Genomic DNA, 11,004 nt, shown 5'->3' with positions numbered 1-11,004 from the left:
AAACGTCATTAGAAGGCCGACGTCCTGTCGCGTACATATGACGTCACATTTAAAGACTTTCGACCCGCTGTGCGCTCCTTGTGATGAACAAAAAAAAAGAAAAGAAAAGCTGATGAATTGGATGTGTAGACATTGTTTAACAGGATGGAACTATTTTGAGGTTGTTCAGAAACTTGGTAATGTCATATAATGTGGATGCGGTGAGTTTTTCATTTTTTTTTATTTTTGAGTTGCTCATGTAATTTTCGTTATTACCATATTGACTTCTGGAACAAAGGTGCCCAGTGATTAAAGACAGCGTAAGTAATTTGCTTGTCGTTCTTAAATTTTCAGTAATTAATTCACATTATTATGTGCATGAATTTCCCGGCCACATATTCCAGGTCTGCGTCGCGGAGACCGGAGCCTCACCTTACAGGATAAGTCGCCAGGCAGGAATCAACCTCACGAAGGGGCGATTCGTCCATTGCTGAGCACATCCATACTGACACGTAGGAGATCAATTTAAAGTGTATTAACTCGTTACATCCATCCTTTATCTTTACTCATGGTCCTTGGATCATACGGCGCAACGCCGGAAGCATGTATGTATTTATTGCCTGATGTTGTATTTAGCACTGGCTATTGAACTACTGTTACTATCTGTGAGAAACGTGGAATTAAGACTTTCAGTGTTTCATTTACACATGACAATGAACTTAAACTCGATCAGTCACAAAAAGGTCTTTGGTAGAATTACATACGCATAGTACATTTATCACCCTGTCTGTACAGTAGGAGACACACATTAGACCAGGGATCTCCATGTCCAGTTCTTACCGTGGCTGCAGCTTTCCACTTTAACCCCCTTTTTAATCGGTGACCAGTTTTTGCTGCATATTAACATTTTTACCTTAATTTTAATTGACTTGCCATTTACAGACCCTTAATTGTTTCTTTTAGACCTTACTTCGCATTAATTAATAGTGAGAAACACAAAAGAAGCCAACACATGACCACCTGACCTGTGTCCACAAGACAGTCTGGCCATGTTCTTTGTAAAAAATAAATAAACAGTTCTGGAAATGTCTCCTGTGGCAAAATGAACACGCCAACAAGCCATGGAATGAAATAACAGGTGTAATTAACTGCAAGAATTGATTTCTAATTAAGAAACTGGTTGGAGTGAAATTTTTTGGTGTTTGAGGCTCCAGTTTAGCTGATCATCTGTTGGCTCGCTTCACATTTAATTTCTGTTTGGGTACCATTTGAGGACAAAAGAAGCAATTCAGAGGACTGAATCTTAACCAACAGGTCAATCAAAATGAAGGGAATGGAAGTTAATTAACAGCACAAACTGGTCACTAATTAAGAAAAGGGTTAACCTAAAAAGCTGCAGCCACAGTAGCGCTCCAAGACCGGAGTTGGAGACCCTTTAATAGACCATAGTAAGTTGTATTGCATTGTAAATAGACCTTTAAAACCAAAACTTAAGGCATAGTTTTTTTTTAAAGAGGTAAAGAAATCTGAAAAACAGTAATCTATTTTTCATATGTACTCTGCATTTCTATCTATCTATCTGTCTATCTATCTATCTATCTATCTATCTATCTATCTATCTATCTATCTATCTATCAGTTCCATTTAAAAGTTTGAACACCACAGCCAAATCACATATTCTGTTGACATTTAAAGTAAAATATGGTAAATGCATCTTTAATAGCAAACTAAAACAGTAGCATTTGTTTGAAAATGTTGCATAAGAAGTCAAAACATTTGTCAAACGGGAGGAGACCATTTAGTCTATAGAGCTTGTTTGTTTATCTCATAGCTAAGTTGTCTCAATATCTCATCCAGATGCTTCTTAAAGGTTGTCAGGGTTTCTGCTTTAGCTGTATGTCTTGGTAGTTTTTCCCAGATTTCCAAAACTTTTTCACTAACGAAGTGCTTCCTGGTTTAAATGCATTTCCCGTTAATTTCCACTGTTGTCCTTGAGCAAGGGATGAAATACTCACAATTTCTGCACATACACAAACATTGCTTCTACATTCTTACATTAATGTTAGGTTGAAGAGCACTACTTCCAAAAGTTAGATCTACAATATGCTCTCTGTGGAGTGGCATTTTTTTCATACTGGAAACAAAAAAGTGTATGGCCAAAATGTAAATGTTCAGTTTGCTCTACATGAACCACCCATATTTTAGAACTGGAGGTCCGCATATTTTGTAAGTCAGTCACTCAGTCATTTTCCAACCCGCTATATCCTAACACAGAGTCACGGGGTCTGCTGGAGCCAATCCCAGCCAACACAGGGCGCAAGGCAGGAACAAATCCCGGTCAGGGCACACACACACACACACCAAGCACACACTAGGGACAATGTAGGATTGCCAGTGCATCTAACCTGCATGTCTTTGGACTGTGGGAGGAAACCCATGCAGACACGGGGAGAACATTCAAACTCCACACAGGGAGGACCCAGGAAGCAAACCCAGGTCTCCTTACTGCGAGGCAGCAGTGCTACCACTGTGCCACCGTGCCACCCCCGCATGTTTTGTAGTTATTATTATTATTTTTTATTTTATAAGGTTTTTCAGCTGACTTTATCACTAACAAATGGTGATTTATTCTAATTAACTCGTACATATACACTTTTTTTGTAAATTAAGTTATTAATTTTATTTTAACATATTATTATCTTTGATATTTTTAACATTACAATTACTAACTTAAACAAAGTGCATAGTGTTTGCTTCTACATGCAAGATGTTTTAGATTTTCAATGTTGCTTTAAAAGCCAACTCTGGTTAACATGGTTCAGAAAATAGGGTGGTTATGCCACCTCAGCCAGTTTAGGTGCTGCTGTTTAAGTTTCAAATTTGTAAAGTCATGCAAAGAAAATAAATATTGAGAGCCAAAGTCGAACTGTTTGTCAAAGGTATGTATGTCTGATCTTGTCAGATTGTTTCAGGCTTTGCCTTGATCACTGTATTCAAAGATGTGGAGGTACCTTGAGCTATTACTACATTCCTAATATCTTTTAATTTTGCGTATTGAGTGAACCCTTTAAATGTAAATGATATCTACCTCAATAACCTTTTATGCTTTTTATCCTCTCTTCTTTTAATGTAGTTTATTGTAATAGGTTGTGTAGATTAAAAATGAACTCTACTATTAAATGACATACTGACTTTTTCTGTATACTTTTTCTTTTAAGGTTGATACAGTGGACTTTCAAGTGACTGTCAGATGTCCCACCGTTTGTGATATCTGGTATCTGAGTTCATTAATCTCCTGTATCAAATACACAATGACCTGCACATGAAGGATACGTCTTCGATGTAACACTTGTCAGGCACCAAGATCTTATTTTTCACTATTATGTCAAGAATTTATTTAAAAGTGCCAAGGTGCTTAAGCTGGATTTGCATCTCTTCTCCTAGTTTGAAGCTCTTGTGTCTAGATGGATGATGATTTCCAGTAGCACTGAGATGTTCTAGTACTAAATTAATGACTTCACTCCACTAATGGCTTCAAAGCATAAAAGGCCTGCTTCCACATATTGTAGGAGCCATGGGTATAAAACAAGGAGACGAAGTAGGCATTTCGGCTGGGATATGCCCACCTTTACCAGTTCACCACTTCCACCATATGAGCAACAAGTGGTATATTTGCCTCACTTTAATTTGTTGCCAGTAGAGTGTCAAATCCATATTTTTACATTCCTCAGCGATAAAGAAAAATGCACTGCAGCGTTAGTATGCCGCCACTGGAGTTGTTTAGTCCGAACTGGGAAGCTGTGGCGAGTGGCGGATTTTACACGCCTGAGGGCCTTTCAGCTGGGAATGGAGGGACTCTTGGTCTCTAATAAAGATTTTGAGCAATGGAAAGCGTGGGTTCATCAATATGCCCATCATCTCATCTCCCGACGGGCAAGTCTGCTAATACTGATAGCTAGCTTTGATTTGGGAGATCCAAAGCACAGATGGTGTGAGTTTCTCTCCAGCTTTTTAGATAACCTTCATTGTGGTGACCTCAGTGAAGTAGGCCTTAATTGGACTTATACCCACTTTGAGCCTTTGGATGTCTGTTTAGAATCTTCCCGTAGTTCCCATCGGGAAAGCTTGACAAAGATGGATCAAGTGTCAAACTTCCAGATTTTACTGAAGAAATTAGTAGAAATGTGTCCTCGCATTACAAAAATGCGCTTGCACTTTGACTGGTCAGAGACTTCAGTTTCTCTCTTGACTCAGTTCCAACACCTTTGTGTTCTGGAGCTGAAATACTTTTGGGTTTTTAAAGGAGTTAATCCCAATGTCATGCATAACTTGACAAAGTCTCTACCCCGTCTTAGATCATTAACCCTTCATGTGTTAGTGCCTCTTCGAGACCTGGGTATTTCCTACTCAATTGAATCTCACTCCTTGGAATTCTTGGATGTGTCCCAAAGCCGTGGGCTGGTATTCTCTTGTCTCAAACTCCCGGTGCTACGCGAGTTCCATGCTAAGAAAATTGTGCGGGGAATCACTTTGGATCGTAAGACGAGGCTTAATATTCAAAGTCAGTGGCCTTGTCTTTACCAGTTACTACGAGCTGGAACACCTCAGCTTAAAGTTTTCAACAGTGAACATTTGCTACCAAGCTGGAAGGAACAGAATTACAGGGAACTGACGGTGGTATTGGAACAATCCTGCTATTGCCTGCGACATTCTGATAGCTGGCTTTGGTGATCCAAGGACATTTACAATTTCTCATCCATTTTCTGCCAGTTGACTGTATGAATAAAAAGATAAAGGAGGCAGTTCAGGTCTTCCATCTGTGATAAGTTTTTTATATCCATTTGACTATATTGTTTTTTATTTTATTTTAAAATTCCATGTATTTCCAGCTAGAAATAAGAATCAACTTTTGCCACCCAGTTCATTAAAAGTGCATAGAATATTTGGAATGAACCAGATAATCACTTTTTGAGAATAGTGGACATTTTTATCCACGTGATTTGGAAACTTATTTTCAATTGTTCCCATATATATCAAGAATGTAGGCAGGTTTTTCTCTGGAAGTGCAAACATATGTACAATACTCAGTGCTTAATTTGAAGATTTGTTTTGAGTTAAGAAAAGTAATAGAAATAAAGACTGTTATTTTTCATATAAGACAAACATCTTTTTAAAGAAAAAAGAAATGTGAGTCTGTTGTTTGGTTTGTTTGTTTTTTCCTTGCCTGTCCAAACTTAGAAAGGGTGGACATAACATCTAAACAAGTACACAAGACAAGTGCAGATCTTGAATTGTGGGGTTTTCTCAATACACAGTGCTTATAAAAAGTATTCACCCCATTGGACATGCTTCACATTTTCTTACAAAACATTGAATAACAGTATATTTTATTTGATTTTTTTGAGAGTGATCAACAGAAAAGACCCTTTTAATGTCAACGTGAAAACAGATCTCTACAAAATGGTCTAAATGAATTAAAAACACAGGGTGGCGCAGGGAAATAGGAATTTTTAATTGACATTCAATGCATGAATAATCACATTACAAAATACATGTAATGATGAAATGTATTGTACAGGATATGCAATTAATGATGGTAATCAATATTCATTTTATGTTTTGAAGAAAACGTCATGAAGGTGCTGTCCATTTCTCTGTACACATTCTGACAGGCTGTTGTGGAAATTCTGCATTGCTCGATGTAACATGTCAAGAGGAATGCCAGAGATTTCCCCTTCAATCCTTCTTTTTAGTTCAGCAATGTTTGCAGGACGTGTTCGGTACACTTGGCTTTTAAGATGTTCCCACAGAAAAAAATCACAAACAGTGAAATCTGGGGATCTTGGAGGCTATGGGATGTCACAGTTGCGTAAAATGAAAAACAATCGTCGAATAGCTGCCATTGAATGTTGAGAAGTATGCGAAGTGGCTCCACCTGTGGTCTTCTTTTTTAAGGCTGAACCCATTTCTTCGAAGTTATGCACCCATGTTGTAATCACACAATCATGATGTCCTAACTGGTAATGACACCAACATTCCCTTTGCGCAGCAGTCATACTATCGCTATTCTTATAAAAGGCTTTCACAGCGAACACTCGTTGCCACCACTCCACTGCTCCATTATAACTAATGGCTAGGGGGTTCTAAACAAGGTAGCATTGGTCCCAAACAACTGCCGATGCCCCAGGGTCACCAACACCTAGTTCCAAAATTTCCCATTTCCTGTGCCACACTGTACAAAACTCAATAATGAACTTCTTAAGTACTTACCCTTCTTCAAGTCAGGATTTAATAGATGCATCTTTGACAGCCATGACAGCCTTGAGTCTGTGTCACAGGTCTCTTACCAGCTTTGCACATCTGGAAACTGACATTTTTTTCCCCATCCTGCTTTGCACAACTGCTCAAGCTCTGTCAGGTTGCATGGGGATCGTGAGCGAACAGCCTTATTCTAGTCTTGCAAAAAATTCTTAATTTGATTGAGAACTGGACTCTTGACTCCACTGCTGGACATTAACATTGTTATTTTTAAGTCATTCTTGTGTGGCTTTCACTTTACACTTGGGGGTCATTGTCTTGCTAGAAATAAAAACAAGATGTAGGTTTCTTGCAGATTGTGTCAGGCTTCCTTTCAGAGTTTCCCTGAATTTTATTGTTTTTCTAAATTAATTTTACCCTCACAAGCCTTCTAGGGCCTGCTGCAGAGGGGCATCCCCACAGCCTGATGCTGCTGCCACCACCACCATTTTCACAGTGATCATGTGCAGTGTGCAAACATGACATTTAGTCAGATGGCCAAAAGGTTCAATTTTGGTCTCATCAGACCATAGAACCTTTATTCCAGTTGACAAAAAATATTGCCACCATTGAAGAATACTATAAACAAAGCCAAAGGAGTTTGTGTCTTTGGGGGGGAAAGGTTTCTTGATACTGCTTTTAATGTGTAGGAACTTTATTATTATTGTTGTCTATGACCATTTCCTGTTTCACTGGGGTATAAATATGAGGTAACACACAGGTAAAATCCTTTTGTCATCTATCAACATGGGTATAACCAAATAGCTGTCAACTAAAATGAGAAGGAAAGCTAGTAAGCTGCATAGATTAGTGAATGGCCACAAAAACAGGTATTCAGTTGAAATGACCAGTAAGCACAATCAGGGTCATACTTAAGTCTGAAAAGCATGGAGCTGTTGAGAATTCGCCAGGAAGGTCCCACACACTGTGAAGAATGCTACAAAAGGAAAAGAGGGCCCCAAAGATCACCATTTCACAACTACAAAGTTTAAGTTTAATCTAGGGGTTTCACCATTTCCAAGTCAACAGTGAGACCAGAAGCTTTTTGGGTGAGTTCCACGAAAGCAGCCCTTCCTGAGACACACAAGCTTTTTAGCTACACACACCATTGTCACATTTGGTGAAAAATGGTGACCAGATATACAAAGAATGGCACCTCATACCCACAGTAAAATATGGTGATAGCTCTTCAATGCATTGGGTCTGTTTTTCTGCCAGTGGTCCAGAGGATGTTGTTAACATCAGTGGCATAATGAATTCTATTTAATATAACATTTTAGCTAAAAACATGTTCCACTGCCAGATGGTTTGTAAATGGACTGTGGTTGAGTCTTCCAACAAGACAATGACCCAAAGCACACATCCAAATCAACTAGAAATGGTTACAGCATCACAAAATCAAAGTTTTGCCTTTGACTTGAACCCAACTGAAAACCTGTGGTCTCAGGTGAACAGAGCAGTTCACAAGAGAACACCCAAGAACCTCAATGAATTGGAAATGTTCTGCATGGAAGAGTGGACCAACCTCCAACCTTGTTAAACACTATAGAAAGCGTCTGTCATTCACACCAGGGGAAGCTCCACCAAATGCTGAAATTTGGGATGTCAGTATTCTTGGAATTGTCATATTTATGAAAAGTTGTGTTACTAAAAGAATCGGTTCCAAAAATGTGCTTGACAATAAGAGCATGAGGCTTACCCCATTTGTTTAAACCCAAAATACCATTCATTGCATGTGTGGTTCTTTTTATGTATCAGTTTTAGCTAATTTTCATGAAGGGTGCCAATAATTCTGGAGCTTAATGTAGTTAAGTTAATAAGAGCGTTTCTAGGTTTTCATTTTCACCCTGTTACTTGACACATTCTGTGTATCATGTAGTGCCCAATTATATTCTGTACCTGCTGGAACTGCTTTTATTACTGACCAGATAGTGTCCACTGTGTCTATCATTTTTTCAGCACACAGTGAATGACCTAGGACAATGGAGATGCATCCAAGTAAGTGGATTGCTAAGCAGGAAGAAGCTCATGGGCTCAGGAATTGGTGAGGCAGAGGGCAGACCTGGTGTATTAGTCTGTGTATATATGAAACAGTTTGAGGACACAAAAAAATGGAGTCATTTGCTAATAAGCATGCCTAGTGTCTGGTGACTATGGGGCCTACCTGGAAGTTACCATCTTAGGTAGAGCCATAACAGGCAAGCAAAGTTTGGTAGGCAATAGAATAGAACAAGCAATTATAGTGTGTCACCCTACAAATAATAGTCTAACAATGTTTATATAGCACTCTGCACAGAGCACATTATTATACAGCAATCAGTAACATTTAAAAGTAACCGAATAAAATACAGGATCACTTAATGCATGATAAATGAGAAGGAAATAGATTTAAAACGAGCTATATAAGTAACTATGAACTGCTAGTATGCAGAACTTGAATGACTTTATGAGATGAGTAGGATCAGGATCCGCACAGAAGGTCTGAAATGGGACACATCATTAGAAGTGCCCCTTCTTCTTCTTTTTCTTCTTCTTCTTTCGGCTGCTCCTGTTAGGGGTTGCCACAGCGGATCATCTTTTTCCATGTTTTCATGTCTTCTGCATTTTGTTCTGTCACACCCATCACCTGCATATCTTCTCTCACTACATCCATAAACCTTCTCTTAGGCCTTACTCTTTTCCTTTTTCCTGGCAGCTCTACCCTTAGCGTCCTTCTCCCAATATTGAATGTTTGAATATAAAATTCTACTAATAACCTACAAAGCCTTAAATGACCTTGCGCCAAACTACATCAGTGATCTTCTACATCACTATGCACCAGTCCACCCACTAAGGTCCTCTGACTCTGGCAATCTTGTTGTGCCCCACACTAATCTACACTCCATAGGTGACCGGGCCTTCAGCTGTATAGCGCCCAGACTCTGAAATGACCTACAGAAATGAATCAGGTCAGCTGACTCCATGAATCCTTTTAAAAACAACTCAAAACTCATCTGTTCAGGAAGGCTTTCTACTTGACTTTACTACCCTTCTCTCAGTTTGCCTCTATGTCAAGATGTTCATGTAACCTGTATGAGTGTGTGTGTGTGCTAGACTATCAATTATGTTGTCTGTTATGCTTTTTCTCTGAATTTACTATCTTGCTCTTCTTTATTTATCTTGTTTAGTACAATGCTATATACTGTATACCCTTCCATTCTTTCTTAAACTCTGTGAAGTGCCTTGAGCATGGGAAAGGTGCTATATAAATAAAATGTATTATTAATATTAATATTATTATTATTAATATACCCAGCATCTCTACTCTGCACATGTCCAAACCAATGCAATCTCACCTCTCTGACTTTGTCTCCCAACTGTCCAACCTGAGCCGACCCTCTAATGTCCTCATTTCTAATCCTGTCCATCCTCATCGCACCCAATGCAAATCTTCGCATCTTTAACTCTACAATACAAATTAGAAGTGCAATAAGTTAAAATGTAAATGAGAACAGGAGAGTTTTAGTGCATTTTATATGAGTCCATATTATGTATCCATCTATGGATCACGCCTACACTATTTCTGTAAGAATGATGGAGGAGGCCAGGCATTGGGTTTGGGTTTCCGATCTGGTAGGACTAGCAGTGCTTCTCACTTTTCTGAATCCGCTTTTACTGTACTGCCACAAGTAACTCCAACTATTGATTTTCTAACTCACTTACTTACAATTGAGTTACTGGGAGCAGGTGCCTGTCCTGTCACCATGGGGCATAAGGTAGGGGCACTGGTCCATTTCAGAGGACAGTGGCATTTGCAGCCAGGGAATCATTTTTGTTTTCAGTGTAGTTTTTTTAATTTCCTTTCTGTGTCATAACAACATACTGATGCAAAAATCAGTTAAGAATTGTATCATTTGATCTTTCTTAAAATTGCTCAGCTAGAAAGACAAATCAGTCTGCCTAGAGGATATACAGACTATACAGGAATAAAATAATGTGATTAGGCATTTAAGTTCTTCACAGTTAATGTGTAATTACCTGCAATTAACATTGTGAAGCACTATAGATTTTACGCATAACATTTTACACACCTTCTTACACTGGCTCAATTTGCAATCACCAATTAATCCAACAAACACATGTCTAGGGCAGAAACTGGATTACCTGGAAAAAAATTAGATTTATTAAAAAACACCTGGAGAATTCACAATCTGCATGCTGACAGGGTCCATGCCAGGATTTTGACCCCAGATGCCAGAGCAGTGAGTAGCCCAACTAGCCACTCTGACCACTTCCCCAAAGTTAGCTGTGTCATTTTTCCCTACTCATCTGATGAAGATTAAAAATGACTCCTCATGCTGCTGACCTGTCAACCTATACCTTATAATGCACTTGTGAATTAAAAACTTTTCATAAAACAGGCCACCCAGTCCAACAAAAGTATCAACTTCTTACTAACTAATGACTTGTTTTCACTTAACATCTTCAAGGTTCCTAAAATACTACTGTTGTTCCTCATTCCATATGTCTGTGGATCTCAGTGTGAAGAACAACTTTCTTATATTTGAGCAAAATTTACATTTAGAAGTTTCCATCCGTGTCCCTGTGTTCTTATTGGGAAACACATTTTAAAATAACAGCTGGGATCCACAGCACCAGTTCTCTTTATAATTTTAACTATTTCAATCATGTTACCCCTTTAATATCCCTTTCCTTAAATTGAAAAGGTTCAACATCTTCAGTCTTCCA

General features: G+C 38.6%; 1 protein-coding gene across 2 annotated transcripts; it reads left to right on the top strand.

The window, feature by feature from the left end:
* Positions 1-49: 49 nt before the first annotated feature.
* si:dkey-12e7.1 (uncharacterized protein LOC557553 homolog) lies at positions 50-5,151 on the top strand. 2 transcript variants are annotated; one of them, XM_039773089.1, is made up of 2 exons: positions 50-200; positions 3,198-5,151. In XM_039773089.1, the coding sequence occupies exon 2, from the start codon at positions 3,508-3,510 to the stop codon at positions 4,708-4,710; it is 1,203 nt and encodes a 400-aa protein (XP_039629023.1). In that variant the 5' UTR covers positions 50-200; positions 3,198-3,507; the 3' UTR covers positions 4,711-5,151. The 2 variants fall into 2 exon arrangements, with proteins under 2 accessions (XP_039629023.1, XP_039629024.1); XM_039773090.1 differs by lacking the exon at positions 50-200 and adding an exon at positions 1,399-1,427.
* Positions 5,152-11,004: the final 5,853 nt, after the last annotated feature.

This window comes from Polypterus senegalus, chromosome 12, assembly GCF_016835505.1.
Source record: "Polypterus senegalus isolate Bchr_013 chromosome 12, ASM1683550v1, whole genome shotgun sequence".
NCBI lineage: Eukaryota > Metazoa > Chordata > Cladistia > Polypteriformes > Polypteridae > Polypterus > Polypterus senegalus.
This window is presented reverse-complemented; position numbering and strand designations above follow the sequence as displayed.